Below are 27905 nucleotides of genomic sequence, written 5' to 3' on the forward strand. Positions count from 1 at the left end.
CCCCCAGGGCACACCAGCCGTGTTGCTTTGCCTTTTTTGCAATTTATGGGGACCGAGGTTGTTCTGCTCCGTATCCTCTCCCAGCCACGGTGGACATGCACCCTGCAGTCCCCCGGGGCTGCCTCAGTGCAGCCACCCCAGTCCTCCTCCTGGCTCTGGCACCCTGTCCCGGCCCCAGCTGCTGGTCGTGTCTCCGGCTGGGTGTTGCAGGGACCCTTTGTGCCCACTTAACTTCGTTCTGTCGATCAATGGGTGCTCGGGGCAGATCTGAGCCTCGGATTCTCCCCCTCTGTCCCACTGCCCTCTCTGTTGGAGAGGGGAGACTCAGCGAATGAGCGCCGGTCCTCCTTTGCCACTCCCTCCCTTCAGGTTCAGTCCTGCACTGTTTTGCTTTTTCTTCTTTCTTTTTTCGTTTTCTCCTACCATATTTTTGGCATCTTTGTTTTTCGAAGAGGACAGTGTTCTGTTGGAGTTCGACAGGTGCTCTGGTTGGATGAGTAGGTCCATAGATGTGAGTTTTGGTGTATTTGTGGGAGAGGGTGAGCTACAAGCATCCTTCTACTCTGCCATCTTGCTTCTCTCCAAAAGAAAACAATTTTAAATGAATATAAATATCAAGCAAAATATAAATATGGTGATCTGCTCAGGATTGGATGAAATGCTCCTTCCTGATGAGTTAGGAATTGGAGAACAGAAGTCACTGTTGTTGAAGGCTGAGTTCCCTCAATGATATTGGTGATTCTTAGCTTTGACGCCTCTATGCAGTTTTAGCCAAACATCCCTATAGTGTTCTAAAGAGTAAAATAATATTCTTTAAAAATAGTGAGTAATTTATTTGAATGTTTAGTACTTGTTAATTTTACCAAATAATTATACTGCTAACCTATTTAAAGTGTTTGTGAAATACTTGATGTATATTGAACCTTTCTTACGATGTTACATGTCATAAAGCATGCAGATAAAATGAACACTCATTAAAACATTATCCAGTTAAATAAGTAGAACTTTACTAGTGGAATTGAGGCTTTCTGGACCCTCATGACCTCATCCCTCTGGTTCCTACACAACCCCTCTCCAGAGTGATTTTCTCAGTAAATTTTTTGTTTATCCTTATGTTTTTGTATATCATGTGGTTTTACCACATATGAATGTGTCCCTAAGCATTTTATGTTTCCTTGTTCTGGAACTTTATATAGATGATATTAATTTACTTAATAAATATTAACTGATGGCCTCTTCTGTGCCAGGTACTGTTTTATATATAAAGGATGTAACAGGATTAAAATAATGTTCCTGACTTCATAGAGCTCACAGTCTAGGGGGAAAACAGACCATAAAGAAAAGTAAATAAGTAAAATATAATGAGTCTGATGATAAGTACTATGGAGAAAAATACACAGGATGAAAGAGATGGGAGAGTATATTCTTTACTTTGGGTAGCCAAGGAAAACCTCTCTGAGGTGCAACATTTAAGCAGAGCCCAAAAGAAAATAGGAAATAAGCCCTGAGGGTAGGTGTGAGGGTTGTGTGCCAAATGGGAGAAGAGCAGGTGTAAAGACCTGAGATGGAGCACACCTGGCTGGTTTGAGGATGAGCAGGAGGTAGGTTCTCTGGAGCTGAGTGTGACTGTGTGTGTGCACCTGTGTGCGCGTGCGCATGCAGAAGGTAGACTGAAGGAGGTCGTGGGATCCTGAGGGCCTTATAGACTGTTAATAAATACATCATGGATTTTGGAGTTTCTTTTAATTAAGATGAAATTCTCATAACATGAAATCAACTTTTAAAGTGTACAATTCAGTGGCATTTAGTACTTTCAGAATGTTATGCAACCACCACTTCTGTTTAGTTCTAAAACATTTTTGTCACTATAAAAGAATACTCAATACCCATTAAGCAGTCACTACCTATTTTCTTGTCCCCCTGTGGTAACCACCAGTCTGTCTTCTGTCTGTATAGATTTACCTATTCTGAATATTTCTATAAATGAATCATATGATATGTGACCTTTTGTATCTGGCCTCTGTCACTTAGCATGACATAGTTTTCAGGATTTATTCACATTATGGTATATGTCAGTACATCATTCCTTTTTAATATCTGAGTAATATTCCATACCTCCCATTTTGTTTATTCATTCATCTGTGATGGATTTTTGTTATGTTTCCACCTGACTATTGTGAATAGTGCTGCTGTGAATATTTGTGGACAAGTTTCTGTGTGGGCATATTTTTTTCAATTCTCTTGAGTATATGCAAAGGATTGGAAATTCTGGGTCTTAGAGTAGTTCTAGTTTAATTTTTTTTAGTAACTGCCAAACCTTCCCACCATGGCTGCACAATTTTACATTCCCACTAGCAATATATAAAAGGGTTTCAATTTATCCATGTCCTCAAGAACACCTGTTACTTTCTTCTTTTCTTATTATTATAACCATCTTGGTGAATGTGAAATGGTATCTCATTGTGGTTTTGATTTGCTTCTTCTTACTGATCATTATTGCTGAGCTTCTTTTCATGTGCTTGTTGGCTATGTATATTATCTATTCTGGAGAAGTGTTTATTCAGTCCTTGGACTATTTTTTAATTGGGTTGTCTTTTGGTTGAGTTATAAGTGTTACTTATTTTGGCTACTTAAAGTCATTAAGTGCCATTCATTTATTTACTCAGAAAAATGTTTAATAAGCTTGTACTATGTTCCAGGTACTTTTTTAATTATGGGAGATGAACAATGGATAATATCCTTGTCTTGGTAGCATTTGTATTTTAGGGGTAGTAGACAACAACATACAAAAGGATACAGTGCATCATTAATCTGTGTAACAGTTGTAAAAAGAAAAAAAAAAAAGCCTAGAAACAAAGAAAGATACAGTGATGAAAATCTGTGAGTAGGGAGAAGAACATCTGAGACAGAATGGCCAGGCAATGCCTCTCTTAGAAGAAGAAAGTTAAACAGACTGGACAATGAGGGAGCAGTAAAGCAAATATCAAGAGAGAGAAGTATTACGGCCAGAAGGAAGAGCCCAGACAGGAGGATGCTTTAAGTGTTCCCGGAGTATCACGGAGGCCAGTGTGGCTGGAGCGGAGTAAGGCAGCAGCAAAAGGGTAGAGGTGACCAAGAACCAAACTACAGAGGGCCTTTTAGGGCTAGGGAAATAATTCCACATTAATGCGAAGCCAGTGGTAGATTTCAGAAGAGGAATGATGATGGGATCAGAATTATGTTTTAAAAGGATTGTTCTGAGTGCTGAGTGGAAAAGAGCAAGAGTAGGAGCCAGAACCTAAAAAGTGGCCAAATCAGTAACAAAATGATCAGGATACAAATGATCCAAATACAATAATAGTCGTATAAATCCAGAAAAGTCTTTATACTTACTAGTAAAATACATTCTCTTTGCTAAGAAAATAATTAACAGAATAAAACTTAAAAATAAAAACATCAGAATACGTGCATTTTGCAGAGTCCCCTGGTGGAATTATCTGTACATGTGCTGGGACCTCTGCTTTAGTTTTGCTCAAGGATCTGTGCCGTGGCTCGAAGATCTCTTTATCCCTCTATTGTTCTCATAAAGTTTTATTTAATTTCCTTCAGAGACGCTTTTAAAAACAGGTACTCTTTGTAAGGCACTCTTAGATTCTCCATCCGTTAATTCTAGATGCTTATCAGGCCAAATCACTACCAGACGGAGAAGAAACTAGATAATGAGCCCCCCAGATATATAAATCTCAAGCCATAATGCACATCCTAGTAATGCAGTGACTGCACAAATGGCATTCAGTTAACATACTTCATTTCCTCATTATTCTGAATTCTTCCTTCACTTTTAACCATGCACAGTTTTCCATAACCTTACCTGCCAATGTTATTTGAATTCCTATTTTTCACTGTATTGGAAAGGTTGACGTTCCCTGAATGCATCTGAGCCTTTTTATTACATAAATTCTCTAGTGGATTTAATATTTTGCCTTAAAGTATGTTCAAAATACCTGCTTTTAATTTTGATGTTTCTATTCATGGCAAAGCTTTTACTCCCAGTTCCACTGTGAAAACCACTTTGCCATCTATCTTTTAAGTCTTCTACTCAAATCTTTTGAATTCAAAAATAAAAATGCCATGGATGAATGGATAAAAAAGGATGTGGTATATATACACAATGAGATTATTCAGCCATGAGAAAGGAAGACATCCTGCCATTTGTGATGACACAGAAGGACCTTGAGCACACTGATGGACATTGAGCTGAGTACAATGGATCAGACAGAGACAAGTTCTGTGTGATGTCACCTTACATAAAGAATCTTAAAAAGAAGTCAAACTTGTAAAAAAGAAAAAAATCAGAGTAGAGTGGTGGTTATCAGGGAATGAGGGGTTGTGGGGGAATAGATTGATGGTTTCTAAGGGTACAAACTCATAATAAGCAGCAAATAAGCCATGGAGATCTAATGCATAGTATGATATGGTGAATAATACTGCACTATAATGATGTAATATAAATATTGCTTCAATAACATCATGTTACATTATATAAATGTATCAAAGTAACATGCTGCACACCTTAAATTTAGAAATTGTAATACATCAACTTTATCAAATAAAGAAATTCCCTTGTAATGTAATATTTCAGGGAACATGAGTTGTAACTGAGTTCTTTTAAATACCTAAATGATTGCTACTCTAAGTTGAAAAGGCAAAAGGAAATTAGACTCTCACATCAAATATTGGAAACGGATGTTTGGAATTATGGACCATTTATTTGTGAGACATTTTAGAAGAATTGGGACAATGGATGAAAGGAACTACAGAATTTCAATTATTTCCTTTTATCAAAGTATTTTAATCATCTGATATGAAGATACTCAGTTCTCCTAAAGCAGAATTGAATTTTGTCATTCTCTAGTGCTTCATAAACTGAAGACTTCCTAAGCAATGACACTCTGTCAAATCCATTTAAGTGCCCATGAATCAAATGAGAATGTAATGGCTGCAGTAAGACAATGGGGAGTTCCAAACCATACCTGCATCTCTAAGTCTCTGCCTCATAAGTACGACAAAGATGATAATGTACCTGGATGGTTATCCTTAAGATGAAGGTTTTCTGAATGGAAGGTGCTGTGAAGTATTAAAGGTTACTGACTGTCCATTACACTACAGAGTATGTTTACCAACAGAATGGCCAATGATTTCCATGCTATCTTTGAAACAGTGCTGAGTTGAAGATTGGCTTTGTTTGAATTCCTTTCTTGGGAACTATTTCATTTCTAATATGTCCTGAAGAAGTGAAATGGAGTGAATTTCTACAAATACCTTTTCTTTTTTTAATCTGGGAGATGTACCAGAACATCTTGCCTATCTCAGCAGATACATGTCTGTTTAAATTACCTTATTGATTTAAGGATAGTTTAATTCTGAATTCATGGCATCTATGTGGTCGTCTGTAATGAATCTCCCAATTGTTTAGCCTCAGTTCCTTTATTTACATAGATTCAGTTGTTGTCATCAGACCAATAACATCTTTTCATTCCCACTCCCAAGTTGTTGACTTTGGTTCTTCTCTTGGTTGGATGAATTTCTTTGTCACTTGTTTTGTTTTGCTTTCAAGAAAATTCCATTGTATGTTTTTAACTCCATTCATACTTGAATGTGGTTTGCTGCTTCTTTATTGAAGTATAGTTAATTTACAATATTGTGTTAGTTTCTGGTGTGCAGCACAATATATATATGTGTGTGTGTATCTGTATATATTCTTTTTTTAGATTCTTTTCCATTGTAGGTTATTACAAGATACTGAATATAGTTCCCTGTGCTATACAGTAGTACCTTGTTGTTTGTTTTATATGTAGTAGTTTGTATCTGCTAAATCCAAACTCCTAATTTATCCCTCCCAACTCCCTTACCGTTTAGTGACCATAAGTTTGTTTTCTGTCTCTGTGAGTCTTTTCTGTTTTGTAAATAAGTTCATTTGTATCATATTTTAGATTCCACATATAAAAGATATGATATTTGTCTTTATTTCATTTACTTCACTCAGTATGATAATCTCTGTGTCCACTATGTTGCTGCAAATGGCATTATTCCATTCTTTTTATGGCTGAGTAGTATTCCATTGTATATGTATATACCACCTCTTCTTTATCCATTCACTTGTCAATGGACATTCAGATTGCTTCCATGTCTTGACTATTGTAAACAGTGCTGCTATGAACATTGAGATGCATGGATCTTTTGAATTAGAGTTTTCTCTGGATATATGCCCAGGAGTAGGATTGCTGGATCATATGGTAATTCTATTTTTAACTTTTTAAGGAACCTCCATACTCTTTTCCATAGTGGCTGCACCAATTTCCATGAGATTTATTGCTTTTATATTTGATTCATACGGTTTCCTCACTTGTAAAAGCAAGATAATATTTTCTGTTTCTCAAGAGTATTATAAGCAGTTTACGTAGCTTAGGTGTCTGGCCCCTGGGAGAAGTGTGATTTATTTGTGTTTCTTGGTGCATTAGATAATTGAGCACAGTGCTGTGAGGTAATATCTGTAACCTCTGTAATGGCCTCATACATGAGAAGATAACAAACATTTCACCCTTAAACCCCAGCTCCATATGGTCACTGAATAAGTACTAGAAACCCAACTCTATCATTAACTTGCGATGTGACCTTGGGCAAGTCTGTCCTTCTCTATGGGCCTCCTAATCCTTAAAGTAAATCTCTCCCACAGCTTTTCTTCTCACACTTTTCTGATTCTGTGTACAAAACAGTCTTCTGTTGGAGAATCACAGGAGATTGATCACATTTTGAACAACTTCCATGCCTCAGTTTCTTTCTCTATTACGTGGGCATATAATTGTGTCTATCTTTTAGGCTTGTTGGAAAATGACATTAGCCAAAACCTGTGAAGCATTTCATGCTCAACCCATAGCAGTGCTCATAAATGTCAGCAATTATTAGTTCCAGATTGTAATTTTACCTTCTCATCCTTTACAGTGGAAATCAGAAACATAATATTCACATATGAACATAGTCTTTCTTTATACTTCTGACTTATTATAGAATTTACCACTTGAAAAATGTATGATCTTGGAAGAATAGCGGATAAGATTTTCCTATTTGGATGTCTGTTGTTATTCTTGGCATTGACTTCCCAGTAACTTAACTTGTCTAAAAATCTTAACTCCCCAAATCCCCTATTATTTTGATTCTGTGTATTTCATCTCATCCATTCCCCCCCACCCCCCGGCTTTGTAAGTCCGTCCAAACCCTGGCAGAGTAGCTTATTATTCCTACCCTCAGGGTAAAGACTTCAAAAGTCCTAGCACATTAGCTATGGAACTCATTCTGCCTGCATCTTCTCTCCTTGTTTGATCAAATAGGCAGCCTCTGTTCCATCTTTCGGATGTACACATAAGCCAGGCACTTTTTAAGATTTCTCTAGTTCAATAGTGGTTTTGATTTTTTTTAATGGCTTCTAGAGAGCATTATCTTGGCACACAATGCTAGAAGATACAGTTTTACAATAGAAAGTATTCACATTGACTTTTTTGTTATTTTCATTACTGCTGTTTGGCAACTACTTACAGAATTGTGGAATAAAAGTACTGCCAGTTTGTAAGTGAATGTGATCATGGTTTCTTAGTATTCAAGCTGATTTTTAGCAAAAGAGTTCCAGTGTAAGTGCTATTTATTTCTCTTCTTTCTTTATACTTACTCACTTTATTATTAACATTTATCCTCATGAGCATAGAGGTCCATTGCTTCCCTAAAACTTACTTACCTAGTTACTGCATATGTTCTGAACCACAGATTGTGAAATAGCAAATACGTGCAGGGTGTTAAAAAATAAATTAAAAGGTGAAATTATAAATCAGATAAAAATTTCAGCTGAAAAAGCATTGCTTTGTTAGCCAGAGTTATTTTTGTTGTTTTGTTTTGCTTTGCTTTTTTAACTCTCCTCCTGAATGCACAATTTCTGGCAGTTTATCAAGCTACAAGCTTAAAAAAAGAAATGCATCCAAGGTCAAGTTGCTTATAAAAGCATTACTGAAATGTCAGAAACAGTTTCACTGCATAGGAGAACGTATCCCCAAAGAAATTAAACATCCACTTATGAAAAGTTGTCCCTGGACTATGATTCCTTTTCCCAAAGTCATACTGTTGATGATTTCCAGATTGTAATATGCTTCATAGGATTGGTGTATTTTAAGGGTAGATGATGCTCTGAAAGAAAAAGAAAAGTGTATTTTAGAAAATGCTCTAGTACATAGATTACGGAGAAGATGTAAACTCATTTGTTTCAGCAGTTTTTCATCAAGTGTCTGCCAGATACTTGTGCCTGAAATTTATCATGTTACGTTGGAGAGAACATGAACTTTGGGGTCTAGGAATGTGGGCTTGAAGTCCTGCCTTTGCCACAAAGTAACTGATGACTTGGGGCAAGGGGGAGAAGAGAAAACTGTTTGATTCTCTGTTTCAAATGTTGTAAAATGTGGCTAAGGAAAATATTTACCTGATGAATAACCATGATGGTCATTGGCTTGGCACATAGTAGGTACTCAAAAATGTTATTTCCTTTCCCCTCATTCAGGATATAAAAATCAATGTGAAGCTATTATAGATTTTTAAATAGAAAAGAAACATGAAAGACCATCGTACGTTGAATTGCAGTGTTAGGTAGACTTAGACTGGGGAGACGTTTAAGACTTGATTTCAACTGCATGACTTTTTGGTTTGTTTTACATTGTTTTATCTTGAAATTATAATGGAGCACTGCGAATTAAGAGACTAGGATTTTTAGACAAACTGTTAATCACACTCAAGAGTTTTACTTGGAATATTTAACAAAATATTTACCTACCAAGATACAAATACTAACTAATCTGAAAAGATGTCTTAACTGATGGTTTGTCTTCAAACATTAGTTTACTTTTATCTGTAGAAGCCAGTCCATACCAACTGAATATTAGCACTGCGTTTACATGAGAAAATTATATAATATCTTTCACCTAATCTGGTTACTCTTCAATTTTAGAAAATATTTACTCTTTCCTATAAGAGGAAAATTCCCACTATTGTATACCTATACTTGCTTTTGTATTTTGGGTCAAATTGTATTATGTGTGTATTGATATAAATGTGTGTGTGTGTGTTCCTTCAGAGCGGCAATTCTGTTTTATTGATTCATGACTAAATAATCCACCTAACACTCATCAAATACCTTATAAACAAAATGATATTACGCCTGAATGTCTTTTTTAGGAAACCGCTACTATAAAACTTCATTACTTTATCTGTTTATAAAACACTATGAAGGAAAAAAAAAAAGAGCCCACTCTGATTTACTTACGTCTCTTTCAAATACTTAAATTATTACTTCAACTCAGGGCTTGAGATAAGCAACAATAAAAAAAAGCTGTTTGAGGTAAATTAAGATGGTGCAGTGGGCCAACATTATTTACTTTTAATTAGATAAGTAAGTACATGTAAATTATTGTCATAAGCATGACTATGAAAGTTTGATTTGAACCATTAACCCTTCCTTCCTGGGTACTGGAATTTAGTTAGGAATGAGAAGACAGCATAGCTCCCAAACACAGATGTATCAATCATTTAAGGATCTTTTGTTTCCCAACTATATTGGAACATAATTAACATACAACATCGTGTAACTTTAAGGTATACAGTGTGTTTATTTGATAGTCTTACATTGCAGTATGATTACCACCACAGTGTTAGCATCATGCTAAGTGAAACAGAGAAAGACGAATACTATATGATCTCACTTATGTGTGGAATCTGTAAAAGCTGTGGTTATCAGTGGCTGGAAGTGGAGGAGGATTGGGAGATGTTGGATGGAAAGTACAAACTTCTAGTTAGAAGATGAATAAGTTCTGGGGCTCTAATGCTCAGCATTGTGATTATAGATAACAACACTGTGTTATATATGTGGAAACTGCCAAGAGAGTAGATCCTAAATGTTCTGATCACAAAAAAGAAATGGTAATTATGTGATGTGATGGAGGTAGGGATCTTTTTAAAATGAGTATTTCTAAGATCGTGCTTTGCAGATCCAGTTGAGTAGTTCTCAGATGAGATCTGAAGATAGGAATATTTAGAACACCCTTACTACCACCCCCCCCCCAAGGTTTGGAAAATTGGACTAGGGTAATTTTTCTATCTTTTCCAGGATTCTTGTTTTCATTAGCCATTAATTTTGACTTATGTTAACTGGTTCCTGAGTTCTATTTTGGCCCATCTCCAGCTAACCAACTCCTTTATCAGTACGGATGTTACTGTTTCATAGAACTCTCTGGTTGGCTTTCTGCATGTACCCATTAATCATGGTTTGGTTTGTTTGATCTTAACAGAGACTTTCTATCTCAGTTGCTAAGCTCATGATGTTCTTTGTCTGTCCATTGTACTATATATATATGTATATGTATATATTTTTTTATTACAAGCTCTTGTGATTATTACTAAGTCTGAGATGGTCCTAAGCAACTTTTTATAAATGTTGTCTCTTGATGAAATGAGCTAGTAGTTCCTAGCACATTTGTGTTTTCATTGTGGAAGCAAACAGCTTTTGGACCTATTAATAGGTAGCATTTCTCCCATCAGTGAAACTTTATTTTCTCTAGGATTCTTTTCCTATGATTTGCTAGCAGACACTCCACTACAGCAATAAAGGTTAAAGGGATGGACTGTGACTTACTCAGCTGTAGCTCTCAGTCTAGCCTTCGTGGTCAGAACTTTCAGTGGTTCTACATGAGGGTCATCAGAGGACAAAATAGATGATCATGGAAAGTTTAATAGTAATGATTAATTCTTTGAACTCATTTCTACTTCAGAGCTTTCCCACATAGACCAGTCTTCTGTATTTTACTGTTCTCTCGTTCTTGTTTCCAAATCACTTAGTTTTCATTTCTCAAAATTCTGTTCAAATTTCACTGCCTTCAAATTGACTCCCTTCAAAAACTGTATTATCTCTAATCTCCGTCTATCCACAGTCTCTATCAGTGAATGAAATTTTACAGTGTTTATTGATGAATATTTTTATTTGATAAATATAATATCTCTAGGTCATTTGATCTTCTTCATCCTGGCAAGATTCCAATGTCAAATATGGGTCAATTTAAAATTTTTTCTAATTTTCCCATTACTCCATAGACTTGTTTGCACATTGTAATCTTATAATAGCTGTCTGTAGAATAACTATACTTTATTTTGTGACTATGAAAGAGATCTCAAAATGTAGGAGTGCAGTATGAGAAGTGACAAGAAAGCTTACAAATTGAAATTGGTTTTAACCTATTCCTAAAGGATTGATAAAGGCTGGAGTCATTCTCTTCCAGGCAGTGAGGTCCTCCAACCTAGTCTTGTCGCAGCTATGCTCAGAGCATGGGAAATGGACTTGCTAGATAAGATATGTCAAGTGGGGACAGATGGTGAAATGTCTTAAAACACAACAGACATGCATGCATGCTTGATCTGCAGAACTAGAGGGAGTCATTAGAGGGTGTAATGTAGTCACAGCAGTGTGGCTGGCTGGCAGACTATTTGGTTGATAATTTGTGGGACAGATTGGAAATGTGAGACTCCCTCAGAGAAAGAATGTGAGGTAACCAAGACCTGAAAAAAGGAAAAAGAAAAAAGAAGAAGAAGAAGAACCAAATAAAAGGAAAAGCCACTTCAAGGGCCTCATCCACAAAGGTCCTGCAGGGTTGCAGGAGGTACTGACTAGGATAGAGCCTGCAAGGTACCTTAACAGGGTAGGCTTAGAGGGAGAGGCTGGAGAGATCAAGACAGGAGTTGTATTTCGTCACAGAGTACATGATACTCTATTGAAATACTTGATGTGGAATTGTGTATGTATGTAAGCTTTAAAGTTAAATTAAACCAACAAATTATAATAAATGTGGCTTTTGTTGGTTGTGTTGATACCTCTTCAAAATGACCCTAATATGTAATTACTTTCATTTAGTTCCATAATTTCTCTCATTTAGTACTGTAATACAGTTCAGTGTAACTACATCATAACATTTCCAGAAGATTTTCTTCTTGCCTAGAAGGAGCCTGAGAGTCTTGATGGCTGAAAGTAGTTGTGTGCAGCTATTTAAATTACAGTTTTGTTTTTTGGGTTTTTTTTGAAATATAGTCAGTTTACAATGTCGTGTCAATTTCTAGTGTACAGCATGTTTTAGTCTTACATAGACATACATACATTCCCTTACAGCAGTTAAATAATTTGCTCAAGAACACATATTTTGATAAGTGGTAGCGCCAGTATTTAAACCAAGGCAGTTTAACTTCTAGTTACTAAAAAAGCAAATTTGGAAGAGATGAAATTAGCATTGTAGGTAATTTCAGATTCAAAAACAGTAAGAAGGATGAAGTTACAAGAAAGCACTAATCAAGAATGAAAATATGAAATAAACAAATCTGGGGAACTAATAGTGGATAAAGCTTTGTTTCCTCTCAAATAATGCCAGAGGTAAAGTTATTATTTGGTTTTTCTGGAGTTTCCATAGCATTTTTATAAAAATGAGTCAGTTCACCTTTCAGTTACTAAAAATAAAAAAATCAGTATAGTCTAGGATTCAGGCAGACCAAATGATAATAGGAAAGGGCATAAAAATGAAGTATTCATTTCAGTTAAGAAAACACCTCTTACACCCTTATAGAGAACATGCATAGAAAACGTGCCTTGATAGCTGATGTCAAACAGGCAGAAGTCATGGACCTGATGTCAGTCTTTATAGTTTACCCCCACCCTTTTTTGGGGGGTGGTTGGTTTTTTTGCCTAACCCCAAGTGAAATCCTTAACTAGAGTTACGAGGCAAGGAAGTCACTGATGCAGTAATAAAGAGTTGTTTGCCTAATGCCCTGTTCACTAAGTGAGTGATTTACACCATGATTGCTTTAAATTCAGTGAAGTGAGAAAATGCTAAGTTACAGTTGGATATAGCCCTAAATTTTCATCATTTATTTATAACAATTCATGTTATTTACTACAATTTGTTAGAATGGGTTTCGTCTCAAAAATTAAGTTAAAGCTTGTACTCTTGACCACATCTGGGCCTGGAGTTGGAAAGTGGTTGCTGTCGGGGGACAGAAGGCAGCTTTTTATCTCAGGGTCACTTCGTTCAGTTTTGCTGGGATCATGACGAATGAAAACAGAGACAGAGGCCTAAGATAACAAAACAAGAAAGGTGGCAAGGAAAAGAACCTCAGGGTGACATAAAAATAACTTACTGAAAATGTAAAGGGTTTGAAGATGAAGAAGGAGGAAAATCCTGAAAAAAATATATTGTAGTATGAACACTCTAAAGATAAAATTTAGAAGTCAGTAGGTAAATATATATATGGAAAAAATGAACAAAAGGTGAAGCTAAAGATAATATTCATGTTATAAATTGGATATAAATTTTTTTGTCAAAACAGAAACTGCACCAAAGTTACAAAAGGAAGGAGGACTTTATTCTGGGGCTTCAGTTTCTCTAGAGAGAAAGTAAAATCAACTCTGCAGAAACAAAAGACAATTTTTAAGCACTCCAGTGAGCTAGTGGAAAAAGCACTGGAGGATATTCAAGAAGAGATTGATCAGTGAGATATGTTGAGCACATTGAGTTACTCCTGAGTTTGGAAATGTTTTTCTCTGTGATTAGGCCATTTGTGTTTGCTTCAATGGCGCCCACTGAAGAAAATAGGCACCTGCCAGCCTACAGAGACTGGGGGATGTGGACACTGTCTTCTTTGATGTTTCCACGTCAGAGACGGTGCCCAGCTCTTGAGAAAGACATTTCCTGGATTGTAAAACGGGCAAGAAGAGGCTGGGAGAAGATTTACACAACTTTCAAAGGGGCAGAAAGAAAGTTTACAATTGCAAATTTTCTAAAATTAATGCTCTCTGCAAAGGGAGGTCAGAGGCCGAGAGTCAGGAAGAAATCTTGTCTAAAGTTTAGTCAAGCTGAGGGTAATGTTAAGGACGTCTTAGGTTCTAGTAAACTGACAGTTGGAAATCTATAAATAACAGTGGCTTTTTCAGAAAAGCAACATATCTCCTGGGATTTCCAGTTCATTTTTTTCTCTCATCCAGCAAGTATTTACTGCAAAATTCTAAAGTTTTGACAATAACTGAACCAAGGACTTCAGATATAAAGATGTTGAATAAGACAAAATCTCTGGCCAGAAGGTTCTCATAGGCCAACAGAGGTAAAGATGAGTAAACAGACAATTATAAAAAGTCTTGAAAGCATTATGTCTATAATGCTGTGGGAACAGAGAAGGTAGAGTGCAACTCCATCTGGACAATTTGAGAAAGTCAGAGAAGGTTTGCAGAGGAAGGAAATCCAGTCCTAAAGGTTGAGTTAGCAAGATGACGGGGAAATCAGGCATGGAGAGGAGTGTCGACCAAATGGCAGAGCAGTGAGAAGGCAGCATGTCAGCTCATGGAGAAGCAGACAGCTTTCTGTGGACAGAGTGTAGGGAAAACAGGAGGCAAGGACAGAGATGAGGATGTTCTACACTCTGGCAGAATCTGACCTTCAGCTGATAGACACTGGGGACACTGCGCTGCTCATAGTTGCATTTTAGAAACATACCCTTGGGGTCAGGATAGGTGATGGGCTGTAGGGGAAATGGGATACAGCAGGAGACCAGGGGGAAATGTGCAGTGGTCTGGAAGAGAGATGAGGTCAGGATACTTAGTCTACTGAATAACTCAGACTCACTACCTAGATATGACAGCAGAGGGAGGGCAGGGATTAAAAATCATTTGGAAGCTTCCCATTTAAGGTGAAGAGATGTGTAGTTTCTCTTCAAGAAGGGAAATGAAGAAAGAGTTACAAGATTCAATTCATGGGTATTTACTTCAGTGAGCTGAGAGCGATTCTGGACCTACGTATCTTACAGTTGTTTTAAAGTTCAGATAAAGATATATGAAAGTGTTTCCTAGAAGATCTAGGCAAACATGAGCCTCCATTCTTTTCCCATATCAATTCTTTATTGAACTTATATTGGTTATCAATAAATATATAAATAATGACTTCCACTGTCAAAAGTCAGTATGAATTTTTAAGACTGTTTCTGAAGAATACAAAAGTTTCTGACAACCAAATGATCATTCTCAGGGTTGCTGTAGGATCTGTATGGGTCTGGCAAGAGAAATCTGATCCCAAAGTTATGATACTAGAGACTTTCTAAGTAGTGTGCCTTTTTATTTTTTAAATCTTGACTCTGTATTTGGTTCCTCTCTACTTTGATTTCTCTGTTCTGCTTGTCCCCTCTCAGTTTCATTACATTGATGAGTTTGGATTTCGCAGTGCCTTCTGGAGGTGCATTGCACATAGGTGCTGCTGCCACTGTTAAAAATCAACCATGACAATCTGCATAGTTTTATGATTTAAAAAAGTCAGCATGATGCAAGGGACATTTAGGGAACAAGGCTAAACACATATATGCCTTACATTAAAATACAATTCGTTGTATTTTTAATGCATTAACATTGTGTTCTTGACTCAGCTCCTAAACTATAAAAACCTTGAAACTAAAAACCTTCATAAACCAAGGTTTATCTTTAAAACATTTAGGTTTTACATGATGAGTGCAATAAACTTTCAGTGTTTTATTTCTGTGGAAATCTTCATGACTTTTTAGTGTAATTACTTCAAGCAGATGTTTAATTCTCTTATCTTCTTGTAGGAAACATAGTAGAATGAGAGGAGATATTTTGGAAGCATTCATGAAAAGAGTTTGGTGATATTCATAAAAAATAGATTAAACAAGGAAATTTGAGGGTTACTTTGAAGATGTCAAAATACATGTTTAAGTTGATTAAATAATGAATTATTAAAATATATTCTTAAAATTATATTTGTGGGAAAAAGTTAAATCAGAGACACTAACTTAAATATTTATATCTGTTTTTGAATTCACAAAAATAAATAAACCCAAGCATTTTCATTTTATTTCTCAACCTCTTGTTATAGGATTTCACAAACAAGCTTAAACCACATAACATATACATTAGTTAAGGCTTCAAAGTAAGATGTGAATTATACCATGTAAACAATGGTTCATTCATTTAGTTTTGTGTTATGTATTTCATGTAAAATATGCATCTTTTCAGATTTGGTTAAAATGCCTAGAGCTTGTTGTGGAGTGGAAAGGGAGCATGTTGCATAAATGCAAAGCAATCCTTTGAAACTTTTCACGTTGGTAAATACATGCTGAAAAGTATAGTGTATTTCATATGCAAAGGCAAGCGTGGGGAGGATTATAAATGTTGGCATCGCGTTCAGAATAATAAGAAATTAACTTCAGAAAGACTAAAGAAAAATAGAAAAAAGAAGTTGCACTGGTCAGTGCCTGGATGAGTTGTAGAACTTGCATCTTTCACCATAGTGATAATTAGATGTGTCTGCCCAGAATTATTGGGATGCACACTCAGATAATCAAACTCTCAAATGGCTTCATAATGGGGACATATGATAGTTGAAAATGTCCTAATAGTGGGGCAGCTGATAGGGAAAAATGGAATTTCCATTTCTCTATATGGAAAGAGTATAAATTAACCTGATACTTGGATGTGTACATGTTTGATTTACTATTATATGTTCTCTGATACAGTATCATGCATAACAATTCTTATGTAATTAAAATAATGTTTATCGATCAAAAGCAAGTTTTAATGTGAGGAAGAGGAGTGAAATTATTTTCTGCAGTTCTTGTAAGTAAAGAGCTGATTTCCAAGGTCACTTTTTGTTTAAAAAAAATAAGACAGACATAACAGCCTCAGAAACTGGCTGTAGATGACAAGTTATGGAGTTAACCTGTGATAGCTGGAGACCCAACTTTTTCCCCCTAATATTTCCTAGATGACTTATGCCTGGAATGCTGATGAGTTAGCTTTAAAAGAGCAAAGTTCCTAAGGGTTCCAGTTAGTGGTCAGTTAGGGAGTTGACTAAAGCATCCATTGAAAGCAAAGATAGAGATCTGAATGATTCCATATCCTCTCAGATCTATGACTGTTTGTTCAATGGCCATAAACCCTAGATGTGTCAGCGTGTGGCTGCCACCATACGTCACTGTGCCTTGAGAAACAACTTAGACTGCTGGTGTCTTGACTTCTTTGCATACAAAGCCTCATCCATTATTAACTCCCTGGCATTTTGAGTTCTTCCAACACCATACCAGTTAAAAAGTATTTTGTTGTTGTTGGAGAATTGGTTAGAACTCAGTTCAGATCTCTGCTTTCCTTAGACAAACTTCTGCTTTTTGAGACAGCAAACTTAATGATCATGAACTTCCTTTAAAGTAAACAATACAAAACAAAACATTAATACCTATGTCAGAAGGTTTTTGTGAAAGGTACAAACTTTCACTTATAAAATAAATGTCATGAGAATGTAATGCACAGAATGGGGACTACAGTTATTAATACTGTATTGCATGTTTGAAAGTTGCTAAGAGAGTACATATCAAAAATCGTCATCATAAGAAAAAAATTGTAACTGCTTGGGTTATTAATTAGACTTATTGAAGTGATCACTTCCTAATATAAACAAATGCTGAATCATTATTTTGTACATTTGAAACTAATATAATATATGTAAATTATACCTCAGAGGAAGAAAACAGGAAATTGTTGTCATAACTAGCTGAGATGGTATATGCAGTATTCATAGTACAGTGCCTGACCAAAGATTGGCAATTAGTAGCTATTCATTGAATGTATGTTTTCATCCAAGTATAAAGAGAAGTATAAAGGGAAGTTCTATAGGAAAACAAACAATGTTAGGTATGAAATCCAGATGAATTCATTTTATACAGCTATCCTTTCAAGATGCAGTCTGGTTCTGAGGGAGGGTATAGCTCGGTGGTAGAGTGTGTGCTTAGCATGCACAAGGTCCTGGGTTCAATCCTCAATACCTCCATTAAAAATAAAGAAATAAACCTAATTACTCCCTCCCCCAAAATAAATAAATAAAAATAAAATAATAAAGTTGCAGTCTGGTTCCAATCAAATCACCAGAGAACAAAGGCAGAAAAATCCTAGAGCAGTGCTCCTCAAATTTTACCTGCATACATATCACCTAGGGATCTTTCTAAAATGCAAGTTATCATTCAATGGGTGGGATCTGAGAGACTGCATTTCTAGCAAACTCCAGGCAATGCATATGCTGACTGTCCAACAAATACACCTGAATACATGTAAATTTAAGAAATACTGAACTTAAATCCATATTTGCCTAGTAGTCCAACATTTCTTTTCCTGCAACAGCAGCTTAAAATTAATTAATTGATTTATTCATATAGCAGAAGATTTGGGTCTGTTAGGTGCCAGGGACTGTTTTAAGTTCAAAGTATAAAACAGTGAACAAGACAAATAAGGATCATGCCCATAATGGGCTTTTAATCTGGTAGTAGGATCAGATAATAAACATCTAAACAATTAAAATAGTTTCTAGTGATGATTAAAACTATAAGAAAGATAAAATGAAGTTACTGTGAGATTCCATATGGACAGTGAAGGCTCCTCCAGCCAGGAGACAATTGAAGTGAAACCTGAATGTTGAGAAGCAGTCTGTGTACAAAGTGAAGAGAGAATGCAGATGCCCTGAGGCAGTAACGAAACTGGTGTGCAGGAGGAAAGGGAAAAAACCCATTGTGGCTAGAACATAATACCATTATTTGGATGCAAGTTTGTGATGGGCAGCCAGGAGCAATCAGAGGCATGGGGCAAGGTCATAGGTGACAAAGTTGGGGTTAGTGCAGCCAGGGCTGAAACCTTAGAGGTTGGATCCAAAGTGAGTTTTTGGATCCAACAGCTCCACAGAGGGTTAAAGTGGACTCTAGGAGGAATGTACATACAGAAAGGTACACCTGGCTAGGCAGAACAAGATGAGTGAAAAAGAGCTAATAACATCAAGTCCAAGACACAGATTGGAAACAAATAAAAAAGAAAACTCAAAAAGCAAACAAGGTTAAAATTGTATGTCTCGTGGTTTACACTACAAGAAACGGAAATGTATTATGTTATGCCACGCACATTAATCTACTAGCACACAGGTGGCACATTCCTCTTAAATGCCGCTGAATGAATTTTTCTGAGTAGAAATTGTTACGTAAGTATTAGAGAAAACTTAAGATTATAATTCCTGGCTGACTATAAGTTGCAGCCCCAAACTTACCTTACTTTTCACAAAATATTGGAAATGAAAGTGACAGAGGGTAGAGGGAACAATAAAAGATAGCAAAGAAGGAGATAAGATACGCAAGCCCCTCCTTGCACTAAGAAAAATGTAGTAAACACAAGAGCTTAGAACACTCCCTCACACCATACACAAAGATAAACTCATGGGACTTAAACATAAGACATGACACTGTAAACCTCCTGGAAGAAAACATAGGCAAAATGTTCTCTGACATGCATCTTAGCAGTGTTCCCCTAGGGCAGTCTGCCTAGGCCCTAGAAATGAAAGCAGAAATAAACAAATGGGACCTAATTAAACACAAGAATCATTATTATGTAAATTGTGAAATATTATGTGCCTTGTATTATAGTGATTTTTGTACTCTACCTACCATACAGTCTAGTATATCATTTTATTGGGATATAAGCCAAACCCTAACGCCAATAAGAGCATAATTAAAAGAGATCTTTCAGATCAGAGTAACTAAGGAAGAATAAACGATATAATGACCCAACAGTCAGTCATTTGAGTGAGTTTTAGGATTGAGCAAGTCTGATAATTTGAAGCCTTGCGAACGAGTGGCTATTAACAGGTAAGTACATTCTAATTGACTTCTGATTTTGTCTAATGATTTAAGGCCCTTCAAAGTAGTAGCTATTAACATGTTACAGCATTTCCAATTGTCTTCTGATTTTCTGTCTTGTTTTTCAAATATATGAATAAAGGACTGTTCATTAAAACGATATTTCTAACCTTCCATCAGTGGCAAACAGCTTTGACCTGTTTGCTTGTAGCAATGAAGAAAGGCATGATTAGTCACCCTTTCTCACCTGAATGCCTAATGTCTCAGGGCATAAATATCCAGAATTATGGATATATTCCATGGCAAAATAGCAGATTAATCTTCCCTGTTTGTGTATTGTTTTACTCCACTCCGTTGGCCTCATTAGCCCCTACATTAACCAGCTAAGACACAGAATTCAGACTCTTTTCATACTGTATTTTGGTCATTTATTTGTAATTATTTTAGTTATCTTTGGCATTTATTAGCAGCAACAATATTTTCTTTCTTATTGACCTGTATATCTCATTCAGTCATTCAGCAAACACTAACGGAGTGCCAGTGACTTAAGCTTTGAGGGTAATGGAGAAAGTAGAGTGAGATGAAGCTAGAAAAGGAAACAAAAGCTGGGTCATTTGAGGTCTCATAAACTTTGAGAAATCTGGTCTTTTTCTGAAGAGCAACAGGAAACGGCTGAAGAGTTTTAAGTGACACCATCTTACTTCTGCCATTAGCTTACCTTGTTGTGTTTTCCCCCTTTCCCAGTGGGACCTTCGTAACCTGTGGTTTTATAAAGCTATCCTATCATTTATATTTCCTGGCTATTTCCAACTAAAAAACTAATTTTTAACTGAAAGAAGGTGGTTGCCAATTGTACAAAAATTAATTCTCTGGGAGATATTAGAAAGTTTGCAAAAAGAGATACCTATGAATTGGTTCATGAAAACCTATGGTACATGCTGTGGATAGATTCATTATTTGTCAATGATGGCTCATGTCCAATAACAAAATAAAGGAAAGAGGGACGTATTTCATTGATGTTCCTTATTGCAAGATTAGTAAGTATAAAAATCACTTACAGGGCAGTATCAACATAAAAATACTTGTACTTGATCTACACACCTAAGCATCAATAATAAAGAAGGTTAATTTAGGGATCTGTCTGTCTGTCTGTTCCTGGTGTTCCTTTAACATCTGGCTGTAGTAAGCAGTCACTCTTTTGGCTTTGTTTTTACCCAGGAACAAAAGGAAAATAACCTAATTTATCTTGGTACCCATCTGGTTTCAGTTGCTCATTTTACATTTATTTAAAAGTGATAGACTGTTGGTGATGATGTCTTTCGCAGGAGAAGAAGTTGACCGACAGCTATGCAGAGATGCCATCTTCCCCATCCCTGTTGCCTGCGATGCCCCTTGCCCCAAGGACTGTGTGCTCAGCATGTGGTCTGCGTGGTCCTCTTGCTCCCACACCTGCTCAGGGAAAACCACAGAAGGAAAACAGATACGAGCACGGTCCATCCTGGCTTATGCAGGTGATGAAGGTAAGGTTACCAGCTTCAGAAGGGACTTAAGTTTCTTCCAGAGGTTGGCATGCATTTTCTTTGTCTAGCCTGGATAAAATGATTTTCTACAAAAATCAATTTTCAGCAATCCAGCAATACAAGGAGATTTAATATCTGTTCACATATTGGTCAGCTTGCTCATCTTCCCCAAAATTAACCTTGAAAATAGACCTTCAATAAAAAGAAAAGACTTTCTTACTTACTTACTTACTTACTTACTTACTTATTTATTTATTTATTTTTGGTTGTGTTTTTTGCAGGGGGAGGTGGGTATTAGGTTTTTATTTAGTTATTTTAGTGGAGGTGCTGGGAATTGAACCCATGGCCTTGTGCATGCTAAGTGCACACTGTGCCACTGAGCTATACCCGCCCCAAGAAAAGACTTAAAAGTGAACTCACTTTGCCTTTCCTCCCTCCTAATAATTCAAGTTCTTTCCACTTTAAAGTGTTAAGCCTGTAGAAAAATATTAAAATGACTCCCCAAATTCCTGACTTCAGGTTTCATTGTTTTGTCTATTTTAGTAGTCAGTTTTTCCCTTTGAAATCACATTCTACCTTTGCATGAATAGGCATATATGTTCAGTGATAAAGTTTATTGAAAATAATCACCAGCATGGCTGTTGCTTGACTGAAAATTACATGAATTTTCTACTATTCAGGTTTCTGAACATAGGCACTGAGATACAGAAGTCTCATATGTAGATTGTATTCATTTTTAAAATAAGTTGCTCCTAAATCACTGCACCTTATTGGTTGAATAAAGCATGGTTTGTCATACATTCATACCTCACTGGTGCCAGCCTTACTGTTGAGAAATACAAGGCTCTTGGTAATTGTCTCTCAAGCTTATATCCAAATGCTAATTTGGCCTCTGTGCAACTGAGTGATGTAATGTCATACTTAATCTTGTCATTCTGGAAGATAACACAGGAGTAAGGAAAACACAGAAGTAATTCAAGTTCTGTCACATTAAGCATGTTCTGTCTCAAGAATATAGGTGTATGTTGCTTAAATATTATCAGGCTTAATCATTCTTCTCATCCACATTTAACACTAGTAAATAATGATTTCTATTTGTAGTGATCATATGTTTCTTTATGTATACCCTCAAATAATCAGTTTTGGAGTTTTCATGTTGCCTATTTTGTTCTTCTGTTTATGAAGCATTTTAGTGATAGAAATCTGATAGTATTCTTAATCAAACTTACCGTATGTGTATGTAACTCTACGCAAAAATGTAACTACCTTGACTTTAAGACATAGGAGAAAAAATAACATAATTAAAACAATCAACCTATGGGAAAATTTAGAATTTTCTTCGAAGTGTCCAAAAAATGGTGGGGTTTTTTTTGTCACCTTAGTATAAATTTAGTTATTTGCTACCGAAAGAAGTATGTTTATGGAACCTAATAGAAAAATAGAACCTTTTAGAGGGAAAATTAGATGCCCTATGTTGTCAAACAATAAGTCTAACCTTGTATAGATTGTATTCAGACTTCACATTCTATCAGCTCAGATTATGTCCTGGGCTTCATTAAAATTAGATCTGTGGTCACTCTGCTTCCTATAAATCCATTATACTCTGCAGACACTTGCTGTGTGACTAGTAATGAGTGACTTTTCGCCCCGAGACTCACATGGCTGAGATTTTGCCATGCTTGCAGAACTCACCAGATCATTATTTCTATAGACATGATGCTTCACACTGAAAGGTCATGAAATGCTTTAAAGGCAGAAATTTATGACTGCTCTTTGGTGTGTATCATCCACTTAGGTTGAAAGGGTGGGACTTCGATAATTTTTAATTAAGGCTAGTAGCTGCATCAGAAGCAAGCCATACTGGAAAATTATAGATGTGTATATAGTTAATCATAAAGGCATGAATTCAAAATATAATTTTAAAAGGAAACTGCAGAGGAAATTCCATCAACGGGAAATCTGCTGCTATTTGTCTCTGTTAGTAACCGCTACAAAGACTGGTATAATTATGTGAAATATTTAAGGAAGAATTTATCCTTCAAAAGTGATTTAATGCTTATTATTTGTGGAACACAAAAACACATTTTGTCTTCCTCAAATAAGTCTTTTCTAAATATGAGCTATTTTTTAAATACATTTGCAGGCAGTTTAAAAATATGTTTCCCTGCCAATTAGATATCCCTTTATAATTGTACAGAAATGTAGGTCTTTCTATTATTCCTGAAGAATTAGTGTTTTGTATGTATCATAAATATTTTTTAATTTTTCTGTGGTTAAGAAAATTATTGTGATAACCTTAAGGCAAAAGGCCACATTATTAAAACTATATATTGAGTGTTTAGGCACGGAATTATATAATTTTCTGGTGAAATAACTTACAAGACAAGCCCACATGCAAAGTATTCATATGGATTTACAGAATCAGTGCTGCAGCCTGTGCATTTGTACTTCTGTTTATTTCAGTCAGAATATACCATTAAATGTTATAGTGAAGATTATAAACCTCTTTTATTAATAAAAACAGACTAAGTTGTACCGCAGTAACAGACAGCCCAGAAATTCAGTAACTTAAAAGAACAGTTACGTCTCCCTCTTGGGAATTTTGCTACAGTGGCAGGTAACTCTCCAAGGTAGTCTGTCCTCCAGTGTCTCAGCATTGCACCTCCATTTGAAGACCTGCCTGACAATCGTCATGCCAGAGGAAGAAGATTGGGGTATCTGCTGATTTAACAGCATCAGCAATTAAATTACTTCATCCAAAAGTGCTTTATGTCATTTCCACAGACATTTCATTCTCAAAGTACATCATATAATCATGACTTAAAGTTGAGCCTAATTTCAAGTGGGGCAGGACTAAATATAGTCCTACTGTGTGCTAGAAATAGGAGTGCTGCCTACTAGTCTAGACCCTGAATTACCAGTCGTCTTTTTAGTGTATGTGTATGCATATGTGTGGCACATCTACATCTACATGGGTATCTATGTCCATGTATGTTATGTGATGGAGGACTATTCCATATGGTCCCAATTCAGTAGATAAGCTCTCTATTGTTAAAATGTTATGACTTTTACTATTTCTTTGTTTCTGTTAAAAGAATGGTAGAATAATAGAATAGCACTTCCATTTCCTCTTGCCATACTTTCTTTTCCCTTTCCTTCCCTTCCTTTCTAGGTTGTTCCTCTTCCTTTCTGGACAATTTTATCTATAAATCCATTAAGTGGAGCCAGGCAGTAGGCATCTGTACCAGCAGGCGGGGAGTCTTCAAAGGTCCAGAGGAGTTTGTCAGAGCCCAGCCTGAGTGAGATGGGCAACCCTAGTGGGAAAAGGGTGGCCTGGCATGAGATGTCAGAGACACTGAGAAGTCTAAAGAGAGGGGTATATGGATTGTATAAGAGGGTCAAAGAATATTTTGGGACAGTTGGCCAACTTGAGTGGGTCTGAGGATGAGATGGGAATAATGTATCATTGTTAATTTCCTGATTTCCTCATCTTGAATATTAAATTTGCTTCTGTATAGGAAAATACCTTTGACTGCAGGAAATACACACTGAAGTATTTAGAGTAATGGGGCATCATTTCAATAACTTCTTCCCAGTGATCCAGGGGAAAATTATTGATAATATACTTTTAATTTTCCTATAATTTCAAGGCTGGTTCAAAGTTAAACATAAGAAATAGAATAAAGACAATTTGAATACTTCTATTTTTATATAATCTTGAGTAATATCATGTAACCTATTATTTTGTGTATCAGCAGTACACAAAAATTGTCATAAAATGATTCTTACTGAAATACTGTCATTTGGAAACCAAATCACAAATGGTAAAACAACTGGCGATAGTTAATATACTGGAGAAAGTAAAAGTATTTCTTTTCAACTTAAAAAAGTAGAATTGTGTTGGTGTGTATCTTACTTCTGAAGCCTTGACTTTTGGCTAAATAAGATTGGTAATTTGCTTTTTGATTTGTGTGATACCTTGAGGTAAAAATCTTCCTTATATTGTGTAAACTATAAGATGGATCCCCAAAGCCACTTTAAAATTATGCCAGAAGTTCTAAAAAGATGCGCTCTTTTAACACTTAGTCTGGCATAGGATAATTGACATAAATAGTAGTAAGTTGAATTTGAATAAAAAAAAGTTTAATTGATGTTAGACTTGTGGCCTTTGCCATTTTTGAACTTGTGTTGCAGATTCTTAACTAACTTGGTTGAAAAAGGAAAAATGATTTTCAAAATGTTTTCCACTGAGTATAACAACAACTTCTGTTAATTCTCAATTATAGAGTCAATTATCCTTACAAAGCAAGAAATGAGACAGTATTTATTTTTGCAGAGTTCATAGTGACCTGATACAACTTCAGCCAAATGTTAGTGTGTCTTTTTACCTCCTTCATACATGCATGGAATAGGTGCAAATTGAAATAAAATTATGCCAATTTTTCTCAAATAGTAGTCTTCAAAATTTCTATTTTACAGTACAAAACATGGAGAACAGGAATGTTTCTCTTTTACCTTGTTTAGTTTTTACAGTTAAATGATTTAATTCTAAGAATCAGGGAGTACTTACATTTCCTAGAGGAATTTGAAGAACCCAGGATCTATTTTATGTGTATATACACACATAACTCTGACTTCTAAGTAAATACTGTCACTCCCTCATCCTCCCACTATTGATTGGGAAAAAGGAGTTCTGCTTCAGTCTGTTCCTCCACCAGGCAAGATTTATGCAGACTCCACAGTGAGCCATCTTCTGCCTCTTCCTACAAGGGGGGAAAAGTGAGGAGAGAAGGGGAGCGGTGCTGCAGCAGAGTAGCAGAGTGTCGAGGTTCTCCATGGCCAATACACTTCCAGTTAAAATCCCCGAAATTGTGTCACTGCCAATGTGCTTTTCACGCACAGTGGTCTGCTATCCAAGGGGTTAGGACTACAATAGCAGGCAGTTACAAGTATCTTAAGACTGTCATTCATAGTACACTGATAGCCTCTTCTTAACCTGAGCCCAGTCCACTCCCTTATCCTCATCACCAATTACTTCCCTGTGTGAACTCTGCACTCCAATTGACTGCATCAATATTGCTAATTCCCAGGGTCATACCTCCCTGAGTGCCTTTGCTTTTATTTATTTTTTTCTTCTGCTTAAATAAAATCTTTTCCTTCTCTCCCTTCCCAGAACTCTGCTTGTCGAAATCCTACTCCTTCAGTATTCACCTCAATGCCTTCCTTACTGAGGCATTTTTAGTCACCCCCCAAATTAACTTAATCTTACCACTTCTGAATCCCAATTTTCCTCAGTACCTCTTTTAACATAGTTATTATAGTCTACCTAGAATTATATTCATTTTCTACTACTTTTTTCCACTGTATTATAAGATCTCTGGGAGTACAGGAGACTTTGAGATCTCTAAGAGTACAGGAACTGTTTCTAACCTCCCAATATCCCTTGAAGCATAGGTGACCATTGCGTATCACATTCAATATGTAGGCATCCAGTTATTTTGAAAAGGTTCTTTTTTTTTTTTTTTTTTCAGTCGGCCACTAAATTGTAATGACTTCAGTGCCAGACCCAGAAACACCGTAGCTCTCTTAAATGTATCCTAACCAAGCTTTTATGGAGAGGAAAAGTCACTTTTTCGTTTCTAAGAGAGAAGACTCACACGATAGTTGGTATTTTTATATGAACATGGAAGTTCATTTATATAGCAGAATTTCATCAAAGTATTATAAAGTCTTTCCTTTCAGTGGAACGATAGAAATCCTAGTCACATTAACATGAAGCATATATTTTTATATATAAGAGGATTTTTTTAAATATATTTATCACTAATTTTGTCTTGGTTGACATTTTATAATTTCCCCAGTAGTATGGAAATATTCCCAGATGTCTGGAATTAGATGTTCCCATAAATAATAAATAAATTCAATGTTACATCTATCAATTTTTCAACCATAAAATTATTCCCCAAATAGCAGGATGATGCTGCAGTGACTGATTACTCCAAGCCATGCTTTCCAAATTGTCCTTTCATTGTTATAATTAAGACCACATTGGGGCTTATCTGTGCAACTATCTTGATGACAGACCAAAACTGCTGATGTGGCTTTAATGTGAATTGAGGCAAGAAAATAAATAGTCTTTATGTCCGTAAACTTAACAACTATCTTGCCGTTCCTGAACACGTTATGCTGATGTTGTGAAAGTTTTTTCCTTAACTTTTTTTTTCCAAGCCAACCAGTCAGTTCCAATGTCAAAAACAATTCAGAGTTTTCAAATCACAGTTTACACAGCATACATATACTCGGGGTGAAAATGGGGTAAGTAAAGACACAGATTATTTTGTGGAAGAGCAACAATTTTACTATTAAATATGAAGTTACAGGTAAAATGGTTATGTAAATTAAATATGTGTGTGTGTGTGTATATATATATATATATATATTTTTTTTTTTTAATTAGCATGTGTTTTCCTGAGAAATAAGATGGCATAAATCTAAAGCCTCAGGGAATGGGTAGGAAGAATGCTCATTTACTTTTCCCCAATCCAATTAGCAGATTTTCGGATTCGTTTCTATTCAAATCCTAAACTTTTGTTTCCAGGGTCACTGAGCTGTCTGATG

At 36.0% G+C, this 27905-nt stretch overlaps 1 protein-coding gene across 8 annotated transcripts in view; it reads left to right on the top strand.

Moving 5' to 3' along the window:
- THSD7A (thrombospondin type 1 domain containing 7A) overlaps positions 1–27905 on the top strand; it is a 555025-nt gene that overhangs the window by 445730 nt on the left and 81390 nt on the right. For all 8 annotated transcript variants that reach the window (XR_010381671.1, XM_064487540.1, XM_031454966.2 and 5 more), the window contains one exon: positions 21093–21287. Coding sequence is in view for 7 of the 8 variants with exons in the window: in XM_064487540.1 (XP_064343610.1) it covers positions 21093–21287 (195 nt within the window). In the remaining variant the exon portion in view is untranslated. The remainder of the gene's footprint in view (positions 1–21092; positions 21288–27905) is intronic.

This window comes from Camelus dromedarius, chromosome 7, assembly GCF_036321535.1.
Source record: "Camelus dromedarius isolate mCamDro1 chromosome 7, mCamDro1.pat, whole genome shotgun sequence".
NCBI lineage: Eukaryota > Metazoa > Chordata > Mammalia > Artiodactyla > Camelidae > Camelus > Camelus dromedarius.